At 42.9% G+C, this 24,368-nt stretch overlaps 1 protein-coding gene across 2 annotated transcripts in view; it reads left to right on the forward strand.

Annotated features, from left to right (window-relative positions):
* The window catches only part of khdrbs3 (KH domain containing, RNA binding, signal transduction associated 3), a 59,041-nt gene that overhangs the window by 16,444 nt on the left and 18,229 nt on the right, over positions 1-24,368 (forward strand). For both annotated transcript variants that reach the window (XR_015839345.1, XM_088278506.1), the window contains exons 2-6: positions 10,729-10,847; positions 14,889-15,005; positions 19,985-20,131; positions 20,746-20,885; positions 22,623-22,803. Coding sequence is in view for 1 of the 2 variants with exons in the window: in XM_088278506.1 (XP_088134632.1) it covers positions 10,729-10,847; positions 14,889-15,005; positions 19,985-20,131; positions 20,746-20,885; positions 22,623-22,803 (704 nt within the window). In the remaining variant the exon portion in view is untranslated. The remainder of the gene's footprint in view (positions 1-10,728; positions 10,848-14,888; positions 15,006-19,984; positions 20,132-20,745; positions 20,886-22,622; positions 22,804-24,368) is intronic.

Raw genomic sequence — 24,368 nt, forward strand, 5'->3', positions numbered from 1 at the left:
TTGTGGATCAAAAGCAGATAGAAGTTGAGTATCTGACAATCTGACGCTGAGATCGTCATCAAATTTCGATAAGTGTTGATACAGCCACAAGCGTGTCTCCACACACAAAACATATAATGTACTGGACACGTACGCACACACAAAAAAAAAATATCCGAGCATGGAATGTGTAGATATGGTATGTTAGCAGTGCGCATACCTTTTTAAATAAGGAACGCGATCACCCCGGGCAGTTATAATGTCAAAGTTCCGTGCGTCGAACGCAGCGGCGTTAAAGTCGATCCAGGCCAACTAAGCGGGATGCAACATTCACAAGTTTTATGACATATTTATTAGTTGACTTCTGTTGTTGCTATTACATTTGAAATGTTGGAGTATGTGGTTTGCACGGTGATACTGGAGGTGGATTACGTCGACTGCTTCTGCACGGTTTAGTTCGTCGTCCATTTTGCAAAGCAACATTTGCAGTCCGCTGAGTGTTGTCATCCGTCTTTACGTTAAAGTCTCTCCACTCGGCTGATATGCCGTTATTGTGATATCGGCAAATTTGCCAGACAAATACTTCAAAATCTTTTAGATTCATTCCAGTAGATTTTTATTTTTTTTTTATCTCTACGAATTGGCAGACCAGCTCCGTGTTTTCTTTCGTTTTCAGTCCCTGTACAGCCGCGGTGCAATGCTCACATGTCCAAATACTTCTGTTCGTATCGAACATTTCTGAAAACAATATGGGCTCTCTCTGCAATTAGTCTTGACTCAATCAATGAGCGTCTGCCTCGCTCTTGTCATACACGTGATATTAAATCATCAGACAAGGAGGATATCAGATTTGTGCGGAAAATCTCTTTTGCTGCTTTAATTCAGCGCGCGTCTCAGCATTACGTGGCCGGGCTACGTGTTCACGTCCATCTTTGGAGACATTTCAATGACCATGCAGACTGAGGCATTGTTAAAAAGGGGAGGAGCGGCCGTGTCCATTTACTCGGGAGGGAACCGGTGTAATCCATCAGCCGGGCCGCTGCCCGTTCAGCAAAATCCGCCCGCTGCTGCCTCCTGCTAACCGCCGCTCCACCCTTGCTCCCTTCCGACATCTCTTTTTCTTCAAATCTCAATGTCTCAAAGTTTTGCGGGAAAATACTTCTCATCTCATTTTGTTGACTCGCCTCACTCGTCCGCATGAACGTCATCTGATTAAAAGATGTACTTTATCGTTAACGTTTTGGGTGCTTGCCTTCATCGACCTGCTTGTGTTCCTCGTAAAGATAGAGGCTGTAAATGGATTTAACAAAAAATAAAAAAAAAATCCTTCTACGGCTAGATTTCATTCACGGCATTCTCAGGGGCTTGTGCCTGTACTTAAAGAAAAATAAATAAATTAACAATTAATTTGATTATTCTAATTTCTTTGTAGTCTAGCATCCATGCAAGTCTGTGTGGTCGGGCAAAAGCGGCATCTCAGTTGCAAACTGTTGACATTTTAGAGTAAAGTGTTTTTGAGAAGGTTCCACTAGGGAAATATCCCTTTTGTAACACATTTGTCTCGAGTGGAATGTGGATTTTCTGCCACGATTCATTTTACTAACACGGGCAATATAATGTTCACAGGAGGAAAAAAAATAAATAAATCTAACCATGCAATTTAATGCACACTATCAAGCAGTCAGGCTCGTTTCTAATATGTTCAAATGAATGTTTGATATGTAGAATGGGAACACCAGTGAGTTGATCCATTGGGACAGTCTGACAATTTTTTTTTTTGTCGAAAAGAAATAACTGATAATCAGAACTAGTCTCGTGTGTTTTTTATGCGAGTCAAACGTGCTTGTTTAAAGTTTGCTTTATTTTTATCTATCTACAATTTGTACCGCTGTTTGATTGTGACAATACTCGAGGTGCATAGTCAAGTCAATTTTCCATAAAGAAATTGTGAGACTCCCCACCACCATTCTTAAATTTATGATGATTGAGATTATGGAATGAACCAGCCAACTTGTTTTGGCGTCTCCCAGGTAGTGTTTTGCACATATGCTCCTTAGCACGTGTAGCGTTATATAACAAGTCCTTAGTGAAAAGTGTAATAAAAAAAAGTCGCTCAAGTTAAGTGCGTGTGTGTGTGTGTGTGTGTCACATTAGAAAAATTTCTCTTTCAGGTAACTGCATACCTCACCAAGGGATACGAGGCTAACTATAAATGAGTCCAAATAGTCTAAATAAATTGGAGTCGCCAAAAAGGCCCCCCCGCGATTATCCCCGACCCTATATGATGGTAAATATGTATAAGCTATGATTTTTTATTTTTATTTTTTCTCGAAATTCCACTTCTCAAACAACGCACAAGTCACCACAAATCAAGCAGAAGTATGACCTCACGTTTGACACATTTTACCCCCTGGAAAGGAAGCGCATGCCGTCCGACGCAACTCTCACGATAGCGTCAAGTCCCCTTTGCTTTCTTAGTGTCTAGCGAGAACTGTTAAATCCTCGTTTCGAAGTGTAAAACCCGTCGCGGCTCCGTGAACACAAGACCATTACAAGAATGGGGCTACGCTGCAAAATGAGGCGCCATCTTAATCAAGATCTTATTTTATATGGCAGTCTGAGCTATAAGTCAACCGGGAACTTCTTTGCTTTAAATGAGACGCCGAATGTTTAACACGCAATATAAACGCGTTCCGAGGAAAGCCGCTATAAAGCCTATATAAGCAACAATTGTATTTTCACTCGTGGAAGCAGCACTTCATCACCAAGCTGTCAAACGACATTAATGGAGCAGATCTAAATGGCATGTCATCAAACGTGTTCTGTTACACGGCTCAAAGCATGTTAAGTTCACCTGAGGACACACCAGTACTCTGCAGATACGACATTGTGACCCCGTGTCTGCATGTCCCGTGGTATATAAGTGTTGGAATGCTTACGGGACAAGAAACTGGCCAGCGTGAGTAATAGATTTGGACTTCGATGGAAAAAGGATGCCCTCAAGAGAATCGAGTAAGAACTTGTACGGAAAGATGCCGGACTATGCAAAAATCCATGAAGCACCGAAAACTCAGTGATAGCAATGAAGTCGCTTTTCTCCAAAAATTGTTTAGTATCTGCCAAACTGCTGCTTGTTCACTGCCGCGGTGAAGCTGATCATATCTAAAAAATCTTCGGGTCACTCGTATCCCAAGGATAGGAAAAAATAAATACAATGCATTCATGTCACATCCGTTTTGACACGTTTTTTTGTGCCACCTCTGCTCCCACACTTGCTCAAAGTGAATTATGACTGCATTTAAAAATCAGCCAGTGCTCCCACTTCTGGCTCGGTACAGCAGCAGTTGGGGACCTATTATCCAAATTTCTGCCTCGATGCCTTTGTATCTTTGCAAAGAACACAATTAAAAAAATAAAATTCTCAGACTATCCTCTTTAGAAAGTTTGCCCATCCATGCATGCAAGTGCTATCTAATTTTCTACCACCAGACAGCAAAAGGAACGACACACTCCAATTGGATAAATATCCATGAACGTGTTTATCGACATATTAATGACTTCCAAGCCAGTGGTCCACAAAATCAAGAATCGATACACACCCTTTGTGCTGGGTTGTCTTGTGCTTTTCTTTCTTTTTTTTTTTTTTTTGTGATGATTGTATAAATAAATAACGTGGATGGACAACTCAAGGCTTGACATGGCCTAGCTGTCAATAAAACGTCAAACAAAATGTTCTGGATTGGAAAGCCAATCCAGAATTTATGTTCAACAATTCTCCAACTCGGCTGACTTAAGAGCATGCCGGTGGAGAGCATCAAATAATTCATTTGCAATACAGTATTGATCCTCTTCTCTCTTTTTTTCTATTCTTGGATTTGCAAGAACGACGATGTAATTGATTTGGCACAGTTAGGAACAGGACATGTCTGGGCTTGTTTTGGTCTCAGGAGAAGAGAAAGTGGGAAGGAAAAAGACAGGAAATGTTTTACCTGCTGCAGGTCATGTAGATGAAATGCTCTGAACAGTTCTTTTGGAGATTGTCAAGAAAATGATCATGGTTAGCAGTATTATCACGATGTTGCTTAAAGGAATGACGGGTAAATAATTTTTTGCAGAAGGTGGATAATGATCCTGAACTAGGAAACTGGCCCTCGTGGAACAGGATTGAATAACCCGTCTTGTTTTTTTTTTTTGTCTAAGTCGTGTACTCTCTGTCATGGTTTTCTTCAATCCTTGGCTTCTTTTTTTTCCCCTTCGTTTTATTGTTGGTAGGACAAGTCCCTCGCCATACATCCGGCGAGGCGCCGCTCGTTCAATTCCCACTCGGTGATGGTGGGGTTTTGAGTGTGAAAGATTTCTCTCCGTATATGTGCACTTTCACTGACTGACGACCAGTCCAGGATGTAGCGCGTCTAACAGTCCAATTTTTATCATTTTTTTTTTGTCTTCTTTAATTTTCAGGTTAATGCAATGTCTATAATGCAGAAACCCCGTTAAAATAAATAAATAAATAATGTACATTTTTCACAGGACTGTGACGAATCAGAATCCAAAACGGATGGGTGGATCCTAACCATGAGGAATTTCAGACGGGTTCATCCGCAAACCGTTTAATCCCCACGTTGGCTTGTGGAACTTGGGATGCTGTGAGCGCTTGACTTTGAAAGTGAAGGAGTATCTGCTCATTATGATGATTTCAGCATGAATCTTGATAAAACTGCCGACGATGAGGTCGAGATAATGACGTTCATTAAGCCCCACAGTTTTATCCTCAGAACCCCCCCCCCCCCCTTCTCTCTCCCTGACCCGCCCCCTTCTCAAAGCCTAACGACGTTTTTATGGGTAACTTCATTAGGGGAAAGGGATACTGAGAGCATAAACAGCAGCGCCTCTTAATTGCGGGATGTGGTGGCCTTGCTTTGGTTCCGCCTTGTTGAGGTCCAAGCCAGTTTGGATGATTTATTCTTAAAATGTTGATTTATCTTTGTGGCTTTATTCTTTCTAAACCTTTCTTCTCAGCTCCCCACCATCCAGAACTTTTTTGCCTCTTTTGGCCTTGCTGTTTTGTTGCACACAGTAGTGTGCTGTGCTGATAGCCTAATGAAGACAAAGCGTTGGAGGCTTGCCGGTGCTGTGCTTAACCGAGACAGTGATTGGTCACCACAGGCCGCTTGTGTGGTATAGCTCTGCATTTCTTTCATTATGGGGACGGCAGGTCACCCTGTAGGTTTGCACTGCACTTCTTTTGTCATTTTTGTTTTAAATAATAAGTATAATTGTTTCATAATAGACTGCAGGCGCTACTTTGTTGGTTCTAGAGAGTGAACACAATTTCCCAGGTAAGGTCACTCAAATGACTTGGAGTCAGTTTGGTGTAAGGTTTCATTTCTTTAAACAATCTCTTATTGCTGTCCTACATTTAAATAAGAGATATTTTCATTTTGACTTCTTGATTTAAATCTGTGTTAAACAACAATCCGACACGAAAGTCTTAGACTCAAATCAGACTTGTACGAGAACTGCTTGCCTTGATGTCATGGCGAACATTCCCCTTGCGGCCAATTGCGCTGACATCCGTTATCAGTCAACTTTGAGACCCGTTCGATGTTGTTGCTCCTCGCAAACCTGCCAAGAGTCTGCCCCGTGATTTGTAGCTGTCGCCGCTGTTTACTCGGACTCAACTGCACAGGATTGCTCAAACGACACAATAAGACATCAATCAAAAGAATCCGTCGGTCGCGAGAGACAATTAGGAGCCTTCAAATGATTTCCTAGTGGCTTTGTGTCATCTTTAGAATGAATATAAAATAACTGAGAAAACCTCAATTCTGAGTTTTTCCGAGTAACGAGCCATCACGCTAATCGAAGATAAAAACACTCGCAATGAGCAATGAATGGATGCTCACTTGCCTATCTACAGCGTTTGTGAAATTGCAAAGGTCTCAGTGGAGGTCTCAGGGGACTGTTTGCTAATTTCTAATGTCTTTAAACAGAATATTTAATGATGCTGTGTTCAGATCAGGACAGTTGGAATACGACTAACCTATTTATGACGCCTGAGGAACAAGCTCATTTCGTATGCAGAAATTTCCAAGTTGAGTTCTTTTTCCTTGATTCCAACGAGACTTGCATGTAAACAGTGAGCGGCATTAGAAATAGACACGGTGGTCTTGATCATTTCCCATAAATTGTACGATTCCTGGCAGCATAACTTTTGACTTTTTACACCTCGAGGAGTGGCGCGCTCGCTGCAGACGCTCCTCCCCATGATCCTTCGCCGCTTCTCGCGATTCGGTCGGGTGAAGCGTGAGAATTTTGGCAGTTGGAGAACCTTTCAGATAATCCCATTTGCCCCCAAAAAGTGTGTCTTCAAGTGAACAGGTGCCAAGATGAATTCGCCCCGCAACTATCGGAAATGCTCATCAAATAACGTGGCTGTGAAGTTGATGGTGTGATGTCACACAGGGACGGGAGGCCTGGAGCTATTCTGGCTGTTGTGAAGAAGTAGAAATGTTCCTAAAAATGGAATCCACTTGTCTTTGGCGCTGTGGCTAAGAACCATCGGTTTCTACGCGCAAACGTTATTTCCAAGACTGACAACGGTGTCTGTTACTAACGGGATGGATCCCTGACACTTCGCAGTCTGAAATGAAGGAGGCACCACTCAAGGGGCTCTCTGTCTTAATCCGCGGACATTATCTCGACACAGTAAGCGGGTCTTGGCTCGTTACCTCGCAGTCGAGAGCCAGTCTGGCAGGGCTGAGGAGAGAGACGGAGGCAAAACGAGAGAGATGGAAGGAGAGAGGGAGGGACGGCCTCTCCGACCGCTCAGAATGTAATCTCCAGATTAGAGGGGCGAGACGAATTCCTGCTGCCAGCCTGACCTTGTCGAGGAGCTGGAGTGAAATTAAGATTTCGGCACAGGAGTGAGCTAAGACGTTTTTTGTGGTAGTGTTTTTGCTTTCGAGGGTCACAGTCTGGACTGAATGCGTGCGGTCGCACTGGCAGCACTCTTGAGATGTGTCCGAGGCAAACTGTGTCTGGCACTGACCGTACTGCCTGCAAGTCTTGGCACACGCGAGCCCAACAAACAAGAGAAACACCAACTCTCGTTTGTCCTAATTTATTGAGACACGGGGAAGCGTCGTCTTATGCAAATACAGTTGAGTGTAGCATTAATGAGCTTTTTACAGCTTGCAGTCGCCGTAATCGCTCCGTAATGAACTTATGTATGACCTCACTCCTTTTTAAAACATTTGCTTTACTCGCATGCCGTGCATTCATTAATTTCCCTGCTTTGGAAATTTAAATAGGCTGTACATGCTTATGGCGGTTCATCATATGCACATTTTTAAATCATCGTTTTTAGAGTACACCGCCAAGGTACTTAAAAAAGGCGTATTTTTTTCCTTAATCCTACGAATGGATTCATTGGTAAAGTTTGCAAACATAAGAAATGAGGATATTTCTTTCAAACATGAAAGCGTCGAACAAACAGCAGTTATGTTCTTCGGCTAAACAGCGCCTCTGCTGGTTGCGGCCGAGTCCTGCACTTTGTTGGGCCCAGCAACAGATTATTATGTCCTTCACTGGCCTCAAACTTAAAAAGGGTGCACACAAAATAAGATAATGCTAATAATTGAGTTCAAAAAGTATGCTGATGTCATTGCTTGTACGGACAGCATATTTTTTTTTTTTTTTCCCTCCCTCGAGCTAAGTGCTAAGGTATATCTTTTTTTCTGCGGATGAATAATAAATGCGACATATCTGCTTCATTGCAAAACCAAGTAATGAGTCTGTCGATGCACTAAAGAGTAACATATAAACTCATTTCAGATTATTATTATTTTTTTTTATAACTGTCTGAGACATTTGCCGGTGCAGCGGGTGCAAGTCGCTGTCTTCCTACGCTCGACTCAATTATTATTTTTTTTTCCCCCGCAGATGCACGTTGCAATTGATAACGCAACAAGAAAATAACATGTCGCTTTTGTCACGCCGCGTGATTAGAAGTGAGCGCAACATGGCCGGGAGGTAACATACTGTATGTAACGGCACTTTAGCGTAAAAAAAAAACACAAAAAAAAAAAAACATCATGCTGTGTTGCTTAATTGAAATGTCAAACATTTTTTCTTATTATGCTAGACCAAAGAGATCATTAATGCTCCTCTAACTCCTGTCAGCACGTCTTTATTGCCGCTGAAAGGTTTTGCGCACGAGGCACACATCGCCAGAAGACACGTCACGTAGATAAACACCGCTGTTCAATGACTTTGTCGCTTGAGCCGGCAAACATATGCCATCAAACACTTTTATGCGCAACTAATTGTAAAGCACCAGTCAGTTCCGCTGCGTTGAACAACAACGCAGGTCGTATACGGAACGACATGGCTCCTCACGCTAATTCACACCAACCTGACAACGAGGAAAATGTTAAAATTTTATTTGTTGGGGGCCGGCAAGATTTTTAATGGGAAAGAATACAAAAATAAATAAAATAAAATTTTTAAAAAAGTTTGACTTTTGACTTCAGGTTTTCCACTGCATTTAAAATCTATTCATCAGTCCATATGGAGCGAATTTTGCCGCCTTTTATTAAACATATGATGGCCACTTAGCATTCCAAGAGGCTGATTCAGTGAAGGTCTTTGTCGTGCTTCTCGAAGCGGCCGCATTTGAATTTCGCCGCATTAGCAGTCGAGGGAGCGTCTCCTAAAAAATTCAGCACAACAGGCGCATTATGCTCGCATGGGCGTTTGGATCGCCTCCTTCACAACAGCTGTTAATGACGCCCGGGCCGTGCACGGTTTGCTTTTTTTTTAAAAAAAAGAAAACGCCGTCCAGAAGAAGTGCGGTTTGTTAGCGCCCACTGGCTGATAAATGAGCCCAAGTTGCGTTTCGGTTGCACCTGCTGCTCAGGGTGAGTCAGAGGTCAGTTTGGATGTGAAATGCGACGTTCCCCCTTAATAAGTCAAAAGTTCTCCCTCGACGAGAGCAAAAGTGGGCCAGAGTGAAGCTGTAACCATTTCAGGAACAATCTCAGCAGCAACACATCACAGGCCGAGTGTTTTGAGAGCAACACCTCGCAGAAGATGGAATCTCTCTCGGCATGTTGCTAGGTGATGCATTAATATTAATGTTGTTGTTTTTTTCTTTTTTTTTTTCCCCTCAGAATGAAGGCATGCGTTTGCTCCGCCCTCAGGATAAACCGAGGCTCAGATATCTCTATCTCCCTGATAGCTCAATTATCCTTTATCCTTGGTAAAGAAAAAAAAAAAATTAAGAAAAGAGACGCATATCAAAGAATTTTAATTACTTCCTGCAATATTAATGCCGGGGGAGCTTTATCGATAAATCACAAGCCCCTTTTTTTTTTTCTGCTTCTAATTTGCACATCTTTGGCTTAGCATAACTGAAAAATGTGTGTATAGGCTTGATTTGTCTACGTTTTTTTTTTTTTTACCGATTTGCCTCTAAAACTCCTTCACAGCAAATGAAATGGTCACCAAAAGTAATAATAATAATACTAATCAAAATAAAAAAAACACCAACAGCTTCGGCTGTCCTCATCTTTTCTAAATCATTTTTATGTTACACGAAACAAATCTGAGACAGAGTTTGCCCTCCGTCTCACCCTTTCTCTTTTTTTTCTTCTTTTTCTCATTGCCTCTCTCCGCATTCATAAGTTGCCCTTTCTGCAAAATCATTTTACCAGCACTGGAAGGCCGCCGTTATCCATCTGATTAAATGCTCAAGGTTACGCCTCTAAATACATCAAAGTCTACCGCGGTGACAAGAAAAAGGTGTCAGGAGCAACATTTTTTTTTTTTTTTTTTGTAGCTTTTGAGGGCATGCTCAAGTGTCCACCTCCACCAGGGACATGAAAGGGACTCGGCATAAGTCTGTCCATGTAAATTGATATCGGCTCAAATGAAAGGAAATTAGGTTTAGATTACCAGCACATGCCGAAGGAAGTCACATTTCATTTTGATGATCTTTCAAAGAGCTTGTATGTTGAACTCGTAATGCCTGAGCTCCCTCATGAAGTCATTTTAAATGGGCGGGAATTTGGATACGGAATTCGCGTAAAAGTAAAAGTGTTTGAAAATGTTTTCTATGACCTTTCGAGAACTGCTCGATGAAACGAAGACTGTTGAACAGGTGCTTATTTGCTTCGTTTTCACTTTGTGCGAAATGCGGAATTGAAAGGTCAGGGACTTGGAATAAATATGATGAATAATAATCTCGCTTGTTGTTTTTTTTTTTTTTTCCTTTTACATTTGATTGTATGTTATGGACTGTGGTTGTATGCTTGCGAATAATATCCAAATAATATTAGATATAAATGGAAAATAATTGGTAAATGGCAATATCTACTGTGCAAAGGCGAATTAAAGATGCAGGCAATGCTCATGAAAAAATTCCCACATTAAACAGTGTAGGCCAATTTTTTATTTATTTTATTTTATTTTTTTTTTTACTTTCAATCAGATAATGTCAGACATTTGTCTGAAGTGTGCTTTCTCATGGTGTACCTCAAGGGTCTGTACTAGACCCTCAATAGTTTATATTATATTTTAATGATATATTTATATATATATATATATTTACACAACATTCCTTGAATGCAAAATTAATTTTGAAATACAGTCTAGCAGACAAAATATGTTGGGATGAAGCTGATCGAATAAACGAACGAACGAATGAATCAACCGATCAAATATGACAACTTCTCTTGTGTTCCGCAGAAATCGACAAGATCCAGAAGGACGAGGGCAAGGAAGAAGAAAAGTTCATCGACGTCGTCATCAACAAGAACATGAAACTGGGCCAGAAAGTTTTGATACCAGTCAAGCAGTTTCCGAAAGTAAGTCGAGACATTGAATGCGTGTCATGCGAGCAGTTTGTTTACAGATAATGCCGCCTGCTCTAGTTTGCTTTTCAATTCCTCACAACTGCTCCTTGATATATTTTTGTTGCTGTTGTTGTATTTTTGAATGTTGTTAGATGTCACATATCAAGAGGACATCTTCGCAAGTAGAACGGTATTCAGGAGTTGTTCCTCCTCTTTCTGTCGCACGCACACATGCACGACGTCTCCATTACACTGACCTTGATCAATGCCACTTTGATGTCTCACCATATTCATACGTCTATGAATATTTATGAATATATGATTGAGGGGAATTATCTCGCGGCAGATTTCATTTTCTTGCCTGTTGCGATGGATTCGTCCTTACACGAGGTAAATAACAGCCATTTTGGCTCTTCCTAGAGGCATTTTTACGCTATCGGTAAGACATTTCAGAGTATTGCTACAAAGCGAAAAGGGGAACACAAACGCCTCACATTTGGAAATTGGTAAACTGGAGTCGAGTCCGTGAGTCTGAGTGTGAGTGTTTTAATTCTATTAAAATCCCAACGTATAGTGAGATAATGCGCTCTGGACTCAAACGGACTGCTCAGGGAACAGCCTCATAATTTGTTTCCATCCGAAGTCGCAACTATCATTGAGATTCAGATCATTGCTCCCTCAGTAAATAAGATGCAAGAAGAGCTCGAGTTAATACGTCAAAAGTGATGATGAGCACCGAGACTCGCGCATTCCATGCATTGAGTTTGGCTTCGCAGCTTAACGCTTTTGCTTTGACATATTTGATAAGGTGAGCCACTGATACGCTGTTTAGAGCGCCAACAAGCCACCGCGGGGAAGACAAATTCAATTTGTTCTATTTGGCAGGTAGCAATAGCAAAAGTCATTCATCTGAATTGATTTTTTTTTTTTTTTTTTTTGGTCTCGTTTGCGCTGCTCAAGCGTCACTCTTTGGCTCTGGCATTCATTCAGAAGGCGCGACCCTGTCCAAATGACCATTTTGGAGCCTGTGTGACATTCTCCTCCGTGCAAAATGAACGCTTTGCTGTACAGTGTTGAAATGCGCTCGCTGTTACGACACAGATTTGCACCATAGTGAACCGCGGTTGATCGTCGTTATGGTTTGGTTCATTAGCAACCATTAAAAAGCTCGAGGAAAAATGTTTTTGCCCAGATATCAACAATGCAACATCATTTACCGTGTGTCGTCTTGTCTGGTTGCGACAGGGAATTTGGCTCCGAGGCACTATTTCCTCGAGCTCCTAACTCAGGAGAAATGGCACGCTTGGATTTTTTTTCCGTTCAGATTGTTTTGCGGCTCTTGTCCACATTATTAGTCTGTTTACGCCTTCTCCAGATGAACGGGACTTTTTCTTCTATTTTTATTAGTGTCTATGCATTTACGTTATTCCTTTTCATGATTGAAGGGGGCAACATGGCGAGCTAGCCGTTAGTCCGCCGCATCTCTTGGCAGAAGGCACTGCAGGCCCATTAGCGAGGCGTGTGGAGTCCCAATGGTTTATTTCCAGTACTGTTCTGTTCCTCCCTGCCTGGAGAAACAAGTGATTTATCCGTCGACTCTCCTTCTTGTCCTGCTGTCCTCAGCACGACGACTCCGCTCGGGCTCTCTTTGAGCACCAGACGGAGCCGTAAGAAATTCCACAAATGATGAAAAGATCTCAGCTGCGTGCCCACAAAGTAATCACCACCCCCACCCCACCCCACCACAGCACTTTTTTTTTTCATGCCATTCTTTAGCCTGTTTCAAGATGACTGTTATAAATAATACCTCCCGTCCCGGCTTTTATCTAAAGAAAAGTGGAGGTTCTTGTAATTTCAAACACATCCTCTTTTATTGCGACCGTTTCCCAACATAGCATCGCAATCCTCTCCCATAGCGCAATGACATCATCTGAGTCCAGACGGGTCACATAATCCCTCATGATACCGAAAGCATTAGCGAACCCCGGAGTATTAGTCACAGGACAGATTTTTGCTGATGATAAATAGCAGGGGATTTATTTGTTTGGGAAAACTCATATATTTGGATTATTTTTTCCATATGAGGAAATGGTATTACTGCTCAAAACATATTGGCTGATCTCATGTGGTTTTAACTTGAGTTTGCGTAACGCAACCAAGGAACCTGCATGCGCCCACTGGACAATCCACATTCATCATTTAATGTGATGTGTTTTAAGAATGGGAACATTGAGTAAATTTTCATAATGGACATGGAATGTCTCTGTATCGGCATCGATCAAAATACGCATGACTATTTCATATGTTAATGTTACATAAGTAAAAGCAATCACATGTAAAAGGAGATGATGTAAATTCAATGCACATCCACCATCATTAAAACATAGTCTTAAAAGCTCCATGCACTCACCCCATTAATGACGATCTTAATTAAGTTTGATGAACTCCCAAACTCTTTGAAAATCACCAGGAAATATGCTGATCCCCTTTTGATGCTTTCATGTCGTATGCGGAATCAATGACATTTCCCCGATCATATCCCCCCCGCAATTCTTTAGTATCTATCTATCACCATCACCCCTGATTGGACACCACGTCAAATGTTTCCGAAGAATGAAAAGGTGTGCTCAGTACGACTTTGGCCGTGCAAATCATTGTTCCATATCACGGTACAGCTCAGTGATCAAGGCTGTATCCATGTGGAGGATGATGAATGTGGAGGCAATTGGTCCAGCTCAGCACATTCAAAACATTTTCGGACACCTTCTCTTCATTGGATGTATTTTTCAACAGTCGTTTGTTCTTCGGCATCCAGCTTTTCTGATAACGATAATCATCGGAAGTCACAATGGAGCTGAGCATTAGTGGTCTCCGCTAGGACTGCACCCGGGATAGCTATAGCAGAGCAAGCTAGCTAAGCACGTAGCATTTCGCAAAGTGGGTGACTCATAAGGAGGATGTCGTTTGAGGAGGTTCGTTTTGATCTCCAGTTTGGGCGGGCGATGGAGATGCTTGTGGAAAAAAAACATTGGTTGCTCAGCCCCCTACTTTACTTACGAACATGAGGCAAGCTCACTCTTGCAGCCAATGTCATTATGTTGGAGACTTCAAATGGGTGTAAAGTGGCGACACAAGCTTATTATGGGACTGCAACAATATCCATCACTCAACATTTCAACGGAATGACTCCATATCGCAGGAGGCCACTTAGCCCATTTTGGCTGTGTTAGGTTTAAATTAGCACAGTGGGTATGCACTCCACTCTCGCCGTCCGCGTAAACTCGAATTTGCCGGAACTGCTGTCATTCTAACCATTTGGGGAAACATACAATGGCTCAAAAACTCCAACCTTGCTTGGACTGTAAATTATATTATTGTACTTGAGTACATCACTAAAGCGCTCCACTCAAAGCCATTAGCAAGGAATTGGCAGGTTACTCCAAATAAGCTCAGTGAACAAAAGGCACACAGAAGGAATGGGTGAGGTAAGGTGTTACCTCCCGCCAGCTAATTGACGACTTTGGCGGTGAAAGGAGACGGCCGAATAAGTCACTGGCGAAGGAAATGCGGAGTAAGGCAGAAAGGTTTTGGCCGTCTTTTGTCTCACTTTGACCATCTCCGGCTGTGAGCGGAATTGAGTTTGGCTCGTGTTAGGGCTACTCTCGCTTTGATGGGTCTCTGAACGCAGCGCTGCTTGGCAGAGTGGCGGCACATCATTTGGGTTACTTTCAATGACAAAACGCAGCGACCTTGTGAGTTAATCTTCGCTCGGTGGTACCTGAAAATTCAGAAACTAAAGAAGCAACCCCCAACTATTTTATCACTAACATATGATATTTTTGATGTCACAAAAGCCGTAACGGTGACAAAATACAGTTGATTTACAGCCCGTATAGATCGCCCCGAACAAGGAAAGAAAAGGTTTTATTAGCTTTGGTGAAAAGCTTCTGCAGGTTAAATCGACGCGAAATTGACGCGGGCGTCTTTGTGCTTTATCTCGAGCAAACAGCTACTTGATTCATCCTCCCACTCTCTTGTTTTCTTCTCCCGCAGTTTAACTTTGTGGGCAAACTTCTCGGGCCACGTGGGAACTCGTTAAAGAGGCTACAGGAGGACACCCTCACAAAGATGTCCATTCTGGGCAAAGGGTCCATGCGGGACAAAGAGAAGGTAACTCGACACTCCTCTTTACCTTTTAAGATAAACCCACTCCTATCTTCATTTCAGTAAGTGACCAAGTCCATTTTGAAATATGGTTGCAGTTTAGCAGTGGGGTCTGAACTCAAGTTTCTGTTTCTTGATTCTGCCAGTAGTGGATTTGAATTAGATCAAGTGCTCAAATTTTGGTGAATTATCCCATAATATTCTTGCGCAAATGGGCACTCAAGCACCGGAGCAAGACAAAAGCAGGCGACACATTGCGAAGCGGAATGATGTGATTATGTCAACTGCCAAAGGATGAGAACAAAGACTAATCAGGTGTTTCTTGGACTCAAATTCATGTATTTTATGAAAAGGAGAAATTTGGATTGAAATTCCACTTAAGTGGGCCTATTTATCAGTGATTATGTGGGTGTCGGAAGAGAGGGTATAAATGACACCAACGGCAGCTCTGAAAGAGCAGGATTGATTGCAGACTTTGTTAGCGGTGGGGGTGGAGGAGATAAATCGACTTGGCCAGTCTTGTCGCTGTCTGTGATTTGTCGGCCACAATGATTCTTGTTATCATATAGGGCATTCTTTTTGATTACGGTGATCAATAGTCTCCGACGGTCCAGAAGAGATCGGTCACGGAGATGTGCTGACCCCAGCACCCGCTCCTGTCGGCTCAAGCCTGCTGTGCGATTTAAGACCGGGCAGCTCAACTCGGCTTGTAGCGGCTTCCCTCTTTTATTAATGGAGAGAGAGTTACTCCTATCTTCAGCTCTTTGCTGACTTTTCTGCCGTGGAGTTACGCAGAATCTGTCATTGTAGCTTTCAAGGCTTGGAATTCCTACGACTGTGAACCAGGAAGTCAGGCCGCTACTGCACAGGCAAAACACCCGACGGCTCTTACCAGAGGAGTAAAAATACAGCCGCCTCCTTCCCACCGATGCTCCCAGTCACGCTCTGATGCTTCTATTTCTGTTTTTATATGTCTATGTTGGTAAAACACCGCTCTGCCTTCGAGATGCACTTTCGGTGGGAAAGTTTCCACCCTGCGTTGGACGGAAATGTCATTGAACAAATCACAAATCCAGCAGTGTGTTTGAAAAATGAAAGTGTACATTACCCGCTTGTTTCCCACCGAATCTGTAAAGCGGCGGGATAATTGCTCTAATTTTTGCCGCTCTTGTGTTGACGATCACGTCGGTGCAGAGGTGTTGAAAGGCGCCGAGCTGTCTGGCCGCCTCGTTATGGCACCTCAGCTGTCCTGCCGCTGTCAGGGCGCGATGATGTAGAGGCATCCGTGTTGCACGACCGCTCCTTTTGTTCGTGTCGTAATTAACTCATCCATTTCCCTTCCCTGGGACTTTCTCTCTCAATCCCCACCTAGACTGGAAAAATTAATTTACTATGCTTCGCTTACAGCGAGCCCAGTGTGATTGAATTCTTATTTTAATTGTCATGGTGTTTTCCTTCTGTTCTAGTCTTCTTATTATTACTTTTTGCTGTTTCTTTTCAAAAATAATAGTGTCATACACAGTGCTTACCAAATGCATTGGACCACCTGTCATATAAAAGGAGACGCCACGGAGTGGTTTTAATGGAGGCTTTTAAGCTATTTTGCTCAAACACATCACAGGAGGTAAACCGAGCAATTTCTGCTTCTATTTCCGCCACAGAAGATGAAACAAATAGCAGAGAAGGCGAACGAATGCATGTTGCCATCGCAACGGAACGTGTATTTGTTAGCGTCTTGACCGATCAACTAAGTTGAAGAGGATGAATGTAATGTTGCGTCAGAATGTCAGTACTAAAAGCGCAATTTGAAGCAAACTTTCTAAAGAATGCACTTCAAGACTAACGACAAGACTTCTTAGTAGGACGCGACTTGCCCGGTTGATGGTGTTGCAAAATGCAAAGCTGTAACTGTTGAGGAGTTAAAAATGTCTTCTGTGCTCTACTACTCCTTTAGAACAATTGTTTTGCCGCAACCCATGTCGGGCAGCATCATAGTCCACTCCGCCAAATCCCCGCTGTCATTCCCTTTATCCAAGCAATTTACCTCACCTAGCATCTTTTCAAGTGACATGTTACACTTTCAGGGTGGTTAAAGCTCTAAATCTCCCAATTCTTTTTTTTTTTTTACCCATTATTCATTCCCCTGACAAGGGATTTGTACAATAATCACGGGAAATATGTAAAAAAAAACATCAGGTTTACAATCTATTAAAATTTGTGAGTTATAATGGGAGTCAACGGGACATAAAATGGACATCACATACCCTGCGTCTATTTGATGTTACATAGTAGTCTATTTCCCAAGCGCAATGCTTTAAAATTCCTGCTTTTTGACATTTTAAACTTTAACACATTTTTAACATCTGTGTGATATTTTAGCTTTATAGTGTTTTTATTCGATGTTTTCTCGTTCTTGTAAAAACATAAAATCCAAAAAAAGGCCAAAAAATGGGCAAACACGCACAAGGGTTAAAATAACCACTGTAGAGAAGTAGGCTAAAATCATTCAAGCTAATTTAAGTTGTGGTTAGCATGTCCTCTCAGTGGTTCTATTGCAGTCAAATGGCATGCACGTATTTTTTTTGGTGATGCCATATTTGGCTTTTTAACCTTTTGGTGTCATGGTAAATTACTTCAAGTGTCTGTTTCATCCAACAGAATTTGAAGCGGTTAGTGTCGCTTTACTCTCCTTCCTTGTTTAAGAAATAGCTCCATTTTTGCTTCCCGGTGTTGCAGATTGGCCGCGAGTCCTCACCTGATGCTGAGCTGGCAGCACAATATAATCCGTCCCATTTTTCCCCGACTCCTTTCCTTTAATATTTAATTTGAAAGTGGATTTAGCTCAGCTATTCCTTTCCCTCAAAGCCCCGTCTGCACAAGCTCCAGCGTCCACCCCGGTGTGTTTCCAGAGTGAACCGTTATTTCTAAGAAGATTTATTGGGGCGGGTGGGGTGTGCAGGGGGAAAAAAAAGGCAGATACCGCCAATAGATGTGAGAAACGGACAGCTGTAATCTGTCTCTGTGGGCTGCTTAGCTGCTGTCGGCCGCGGCCGGATCATGGATGCATCTTATCCGCGCTGATAGCGTGGCCTCCATGGTTCTTAGAACTTCTATAGGCAAAGGGTGTGTTGGTGTTCATGTAGACTGAGATATCGCCATATGTGACTTCCTTCTACGTATGAGAGTAACATCTTAAATGCAAGGTGCTGAGTTGAAGAATGTCTTCGTCAGAGGTCATGTATTGTGAGCTTTTGTGCTTTTTATGTTTTTTGTTTCCAAACAGTTCCTCTGAGGGTTTATCTGTTCTTACAATTTCATGGCTTTCACAGGCTCTCTCGTTTCCCCACCATTGCTTTGAATTTTAAAGCAGTTCTGCCCAAATGACTCATGGTATCATTAGACTGAGTCATCTTTATAAGACAATGATATTTGTTTTTCCAAGCTCCCCCCAATTCAAATATCCCAACACATGAAAGAGAAAAGCAGGGCCAGATCTGCGTCGCTCCTCACACTCTTGCTTACACGCTCAACACCGGCGGCTCGGTGAAAGCCCAGATCTATGGAGCAAATTACCATATCATTAACATACCACAGGCGCTCTTAAAAGAAGGTTATTTATAATTAGGTGGCATCAGAGACACTGGCTGGGAGAAGCGAAAGAGGAAGTAGCGACGATCGGAAAGCCCCGGAGAAGACGACGCTTTCGGTGGAAAAACCCAGAAAGTGGGACACTGAACCTGTTGTTTCTTCATGCGATGTTATCGGAGACATTTGGGGCTTTTGCCGTCCTATTTACCATCATCAACATTATCGTGGCCTGCTTCTGTCGGGGCCCAAGTGGTCCGCAGCCCGCCGCTGTTTACGTGCTATCATTTCCCATCGTGGGCTTGAGCGAGTTGCAGTTGCATGCTCTGTTTGTGGGGTTTGTAGAGCGTTCGTTTATTTATTTATTTAAACGTGCGCTTGAACCGATTCCCAAACTTCACCATGTCGCGTTTTAACTCCGGTGACGACAGATGATGAAAAGTGAAGTTGTGATGGGATTAAAGTTTGCGTAATTCTTCGCCTTACAGCATTTTTAGTTTCTAGAGTGGGATGGAAGTAAAAGTGAAAGAAACTTGCAGCGTCTGTTCTTAACAGACTTAATGTCTGCCATGCTGTCTGAACCGACAAGCTGATCAATGTGCAAATTTGTTTATGAAGCTCTGGCGAACTGATTCTTAACACTTTCGTAAAGGGCACAGCAGTATTGTGGTCCGAAATGCACGGATGGAGGATTTGGTGGCTGAGCGATGAAGTGCTGCATCCACAAATGAAAATACAATCGATACTTTTCCCATCTATGTTCGCTTGCTTGTTCCTTTAGGCTGCATTTTCCCTCAGTCGTAGCCGCTCACCTTGTCGCGACCCTTTCGACCGTGCTCCCCGTCGTCATGGCAATGAATGCGTTGTTGAACATTTCCTAGCATCATGTACCAAAATCATTGGATTTGCATTGTGCTTACATTTTCCAAACGGTAACATTAGCATGGACGCTAATGCTAATACATTGTCATAAGCGGACATGCTAACAAGGTTGTTTTAAATTAGGCGACATTAACAATGTGATCACACTTTGCCGTTATATTATTACTAATAAAATGTGATAGAAACATAATACTGGAGCAGGTCTTTATCGCCACAAGTGTTATTAACATTGAGAATGCCATTGCAACTCCAATTTACGTAGCTTAAACGGCTCGACAATGAAACGGGAGCAAAGTCTCATTTGAGGACGTGGCAGCTGTGACAGGACAAAAGCGATCAGTGGTGACTGACGGCTGCAGTCCAAATAATTTTAAGGATGCCTGTTTACACGCGCACCCCAAGACACATCTCCCCCGGCAAAGCATCATTCTCCTCCCGTAATGGGAAATCTGGGCCAATCGCGCAAGCTGACAGCTAACTGGCATCCCATTTAGCCTGCAATGTTTTCGCCTCGTCAGGAAGAGGAGCTGCGCCAGAGCGGCGAGGCCAAATACCAGCACCTCAACGAAGACCTGCACGTCCTCATCGAGGTGTTCGCTCCGCCCGCTGAGGCCTACGCCAGGATGGGCCACGCCTTGGAGGAGATCAAGAAGTTTCTCATACCGGTATGATACTCGCACGTCCTCACAATGAAAAATGTCCTCACTGGAACAATCACCATTTTTATCACACACATTAAAAAGAAGGGGCGGGGCTACTCTCACCACCATGTCGTCCTAGGTAGCAGTGTGCCGCACCGAGCTTATTTACTCTCCCGCCATTTATTATAGATGATCTCTGCAATGCTCTCAGCGATACCGATTTGCATCTCATTAATTATCTGCAGCCCAACTCCCAACCCAACCAACCAACAGCAACCCCCCCCCCCCCGTTCACTGTTGCCTTTTTTTTTCTTCAGTCCCCACGGAATACATTGACACATACGGCTCGTGTCAATGCACATTTAAATGTTTTTCAAAATGTAGTCCATTGCAGTTATGTCGCCGCATGAAAAGGCAAATAGCGGTCTGCATATTCATCAGTGTGGTGTTTTTTTTTTTTTTATTGTCTCATGAACAGCAGCACTGTATAGTGTATTAATTAGTTCATCCTGGTGCTGTAGCCCTGGAGATAAAATCCGTAATTGAATACAGTTTAATTGAAAGTGAGTTTATTACTGTATGTATGCATATGTGAGTATGATTTTTTAATTTTTTTTTTTTATTTAATGTGTGTGCAGGATTACAACGATGAGATCAGACAGGCTCAGCTGCAGGAGCTCACATACCTGAATGGAGGCTCGGAGGATGCCAAGGTGCCAGCGGTGAGGGGCAAGTCTGCCACGCGTACGAGAGGGACACCTGTGCCAGGACCTCTCAGGTAACGGTCTTCATTTTCTGTCTTACACTTTTTTTTTTGTGTGCACGGGCGTGTGCGTTTGCGCAATTGGGTTCATTTACTGTTGGGAAAGCCACCGAGACGGCGTTCACCCTCTAATTGGTTGCCACGTAGGATCCTGTCGCACTTTCACGGTTAATGATGTCGTTTTATAGCTGCGGCACACTTGGCAATGTTTAATTCTGCTATACAGTGCAATTAGTTGTTGCCATGGAAACGAGGGATCGACATTAGACGTTTTCTTGATTGACTAAAATGAATGGTCAATTTATTGATTTTTATTTTCTTTATTTAACTTGATTTTGTGTTTTTTTCCGTGAAGATATCTTAATTTAAATTTTTTTTATTTTAAAACGAGAGAAGTCATTGTTTTCTTTTGTTATTTAACTCATTTAATCCAAAAAACTTAGCTATAAGTCTTCAAAATTGTAGTGCCTGCCGCCCAAAGACGTATTTATACGTCTTAGTCTTTCTTCTTTTTTTTTTACATCATTGCTCCGTGTTTTTATATCTTAAGAACACAATATTCTGTAGGCCTGGCAAAATCCAGAAAAACGCTGGGATTGAGGGCTTTCCCCTCGTGAAAATTGGCTGGGATAAAATGAGTTGAGACAAACATGTGCAATGTTCATACATGTTCAAATTGGGAATGGACCAACAAGGTGTCCTCTGAAACGTGGTGAAATCTTTTTATTGAAGCTATTCCTAATCTTATAAGTACTTGGACTTTTACAATGAAAATATTAGCATAAGCGCCTTTATATGCGAGAGATCTTCGGGGGCCGACTTTGATCACCGTCATCCCTCTGAGCTTCCGGAGTCCTTTGAGATATCACACAAAATAAAAATACTGGTGGCCATTCCAAGTTTTTTTTTTTCAGCACTTTGAAGAAAAACCCACAAGGTGTGTATTTGCTTATATTTGCAATAAAAGGAAAATCAACACATTTTATGTTGGAATCTAAGTTAACCAAGGACACCCAGGTTGTTTACGGTGCTCTGAGTTTGGATATAATTGGCTATGTTTTAACTCAAGCTGTAATTAGTGCCGACCGTGCATAATTTGGTTTGAAGAAATACAGAACATAAGAGCGCTCGAGTGCAGTTTTTCTTCACTATGATTGTGATTTGTCAGCAGTAGGACTTTCTTTTTTTGCTTTAAACTCAGGGAGGGCCGATTAGTGGAAAAAAAAAACAAAAAAACAGAATGTTTGAGAAAAGCTTGCCCCTTCGACCCGACTCTCCCACCTCCTCAGCATCAGTCCTGTTCACCTTTCTTTCAAGCAAACATCCACCACGGTCCCCGATAGTTTTGAGAATCCAACTTTTTCCACCAATGCGCTACCGCACACGGAATGAAAAGTGCAGAAAGCAAATGACCCTCTGAGCCACCTTTGGTAGTTTTTTTTTCTTTTTTTTCTGTGTGTTGTTGCTTCTCATCATTTACCTGCCCTTTGAGAAGATTTAGCCGCCACGATAAAAGCTGTAACTTTTTGAACAAACCGCAAGGTCACCCAGCCGACTGCAGCGGTTTCTGTCAATTCAATGAAATAACTGTCCAGGTCCAACTCTCAGGGCCCCGTACAGTTTTGCCGCCTAATGGCGTGCTTTTGAGTTTTTTTTTTATGAACAGCGCTCGCATAAATTCTCAATCACCAAATTTGTTTATTTATGTTTTTGCACATTCAACTAAAGCTTGTGTTTTGTGCGCCGTGTCAGGAGTCGAGGAGGAGTACCTCCCTTGCATGCGGCTATGCCAAGAGGAGCGGCACCCAGAGGAGCCCCGCCCAGCCGCACAGCATCTGCCAGGGGGAGGGGGGTGCAACGAGCTCGGGGAGCCCCCCCAGCAACTGGGTACCGACCAGCTCCACCCATCGTCCAGGACACTTATGACGAATATGTAAGTGACCCCGATGTCGGTTTTAGTTTCGGATTTAGTCTTGACTGGTTTGTGGTCTGAAGAAGGTATGACGTCAGCTTTACTCTGGCTATTGCATTGCCTGTCGCTGAAAAAAAAATGCTGTCCTGTGAAAAAAGGGAGGTCGGTGTGAAATCTAAATCTACAGGAGATGACGTGATTTCTTTTCTGCATTTGTCCAATAAGTCCCGAGCTGGATGGGGTCCAGCAGCTCATGCATCGCCGTCGCATGTTGAAGTGATGGAAGAGCGGCGGCGGCCCCGACTTGGGTTATTACGGCAGCGGCCCGTGCCTAAGCACATGTGACAGGTTTATTCAGCGGGGTTGCAATTCAAATGCGTGGAGGTCGAGGGAATGACTCCGAGACCAGATGTTTCCCATCATTGCCACCGTTGTAAACTACATCCCCCGACACCCGGCACCTGTGTATCTGGTCGGGCGCAGCAAAAAAAAAAAAAAACATCCCGGCATCTGCCGGATGATAAATCTAACCACATCACGGCAAATTAGAGACGGAACGAGCCGCTCCGTGTTATCCGAATACATCGCGAGACAAGCGTTTGCCATCAGGTGCTGACAAACCCCTTTTGTAGTCATCAGTGACATGACAAAGTGATGTTCCCGGTTTACCCGAGGTTTCATTCACAGACTTCGAAAACATTCTCCAGCTGTTCTTATTTTTATTTTTATTTATTCATTAAATAAGATACTACTAAACTACTTGTCACCACCAGTTCGCCGTTCAGAAATGCCACGCTACTGTAAAGGTTCAATATTTATATGCACGCGATTATAAGTAGAATTTCGTATCATATCGTCGATCGCTCCCCACCAGGCTTCCTCCTGGTGATGTTTTGTGGAACTCTATGGACGGATGGATGATTCTTCCCGTTCCTCAAAGGGTTGTGTTTTGCATAATCCACAGATGTGGAAGATTCCGTTTCCCCGGGGGGGAGCCTCATTACGAAATTATTTAAAATTCAATTGCTTCCGCATGGAACGCCGTGATACAATCACCAACTATTTGCGGCGACACCAATCTGATACACTCGTCATACTAAATCGGGGATCGGAGGAAAAAAAAAAAATCATTTCAGAAAATTGGTAACTTGTAGAGCGATGTGATAGAATTGAGAGGAATTATATCCAAGTCAAGCTCACTCCTGCTGTTCTTGTGCATTGGTGTTGCTTATTCAATTCACACTCCAAAAAATACAAAAATAAAATAAATTCCTCCAGTCCCTCCGACCATGCTGAACATGTTCAGCCCTGTCGAGTCAAGCAGTGCTAATTGCACCCTGCACCCTTTGTCGTTTTATTCGTCGGGTGGCATATGGATGGACGGTTGGACAGACGGACGAGGGTGTGCGGTGCATGTCCATTGAAATGAATTGGCCAATATATGCACATACAGATGGATTATTGGAGCGTAGGTGGGCGGATGATGGGTTCAACGCCTGCACGTTTGCTCTTTCCATTCCGCTGCCGCAGCACAAAGGTCATCCGCTGGTCAGCGTGAGCAAAACGTTACATTTTGATCTAGAATG

The sequence above is a fragment of the Idiotropiscis lumnitzeri genome, chromosome 16 (assembly GCF_059441095.1).
Source record: "Idiotropiscis lumnitzeri isolate Australia: NSW breed Sydney's pygmy pipehorse chromosome 16, RoL_Ilum_1.0, whole genome shotgun sequence".
NCBI classification, from domain to species: Eukaryota; Metazoa; Chordata; class Actinopteri; order Syngnathiformes; family Syngnathidae; genus Idiotropiscis; species Idiotropiscis lumnitzeri.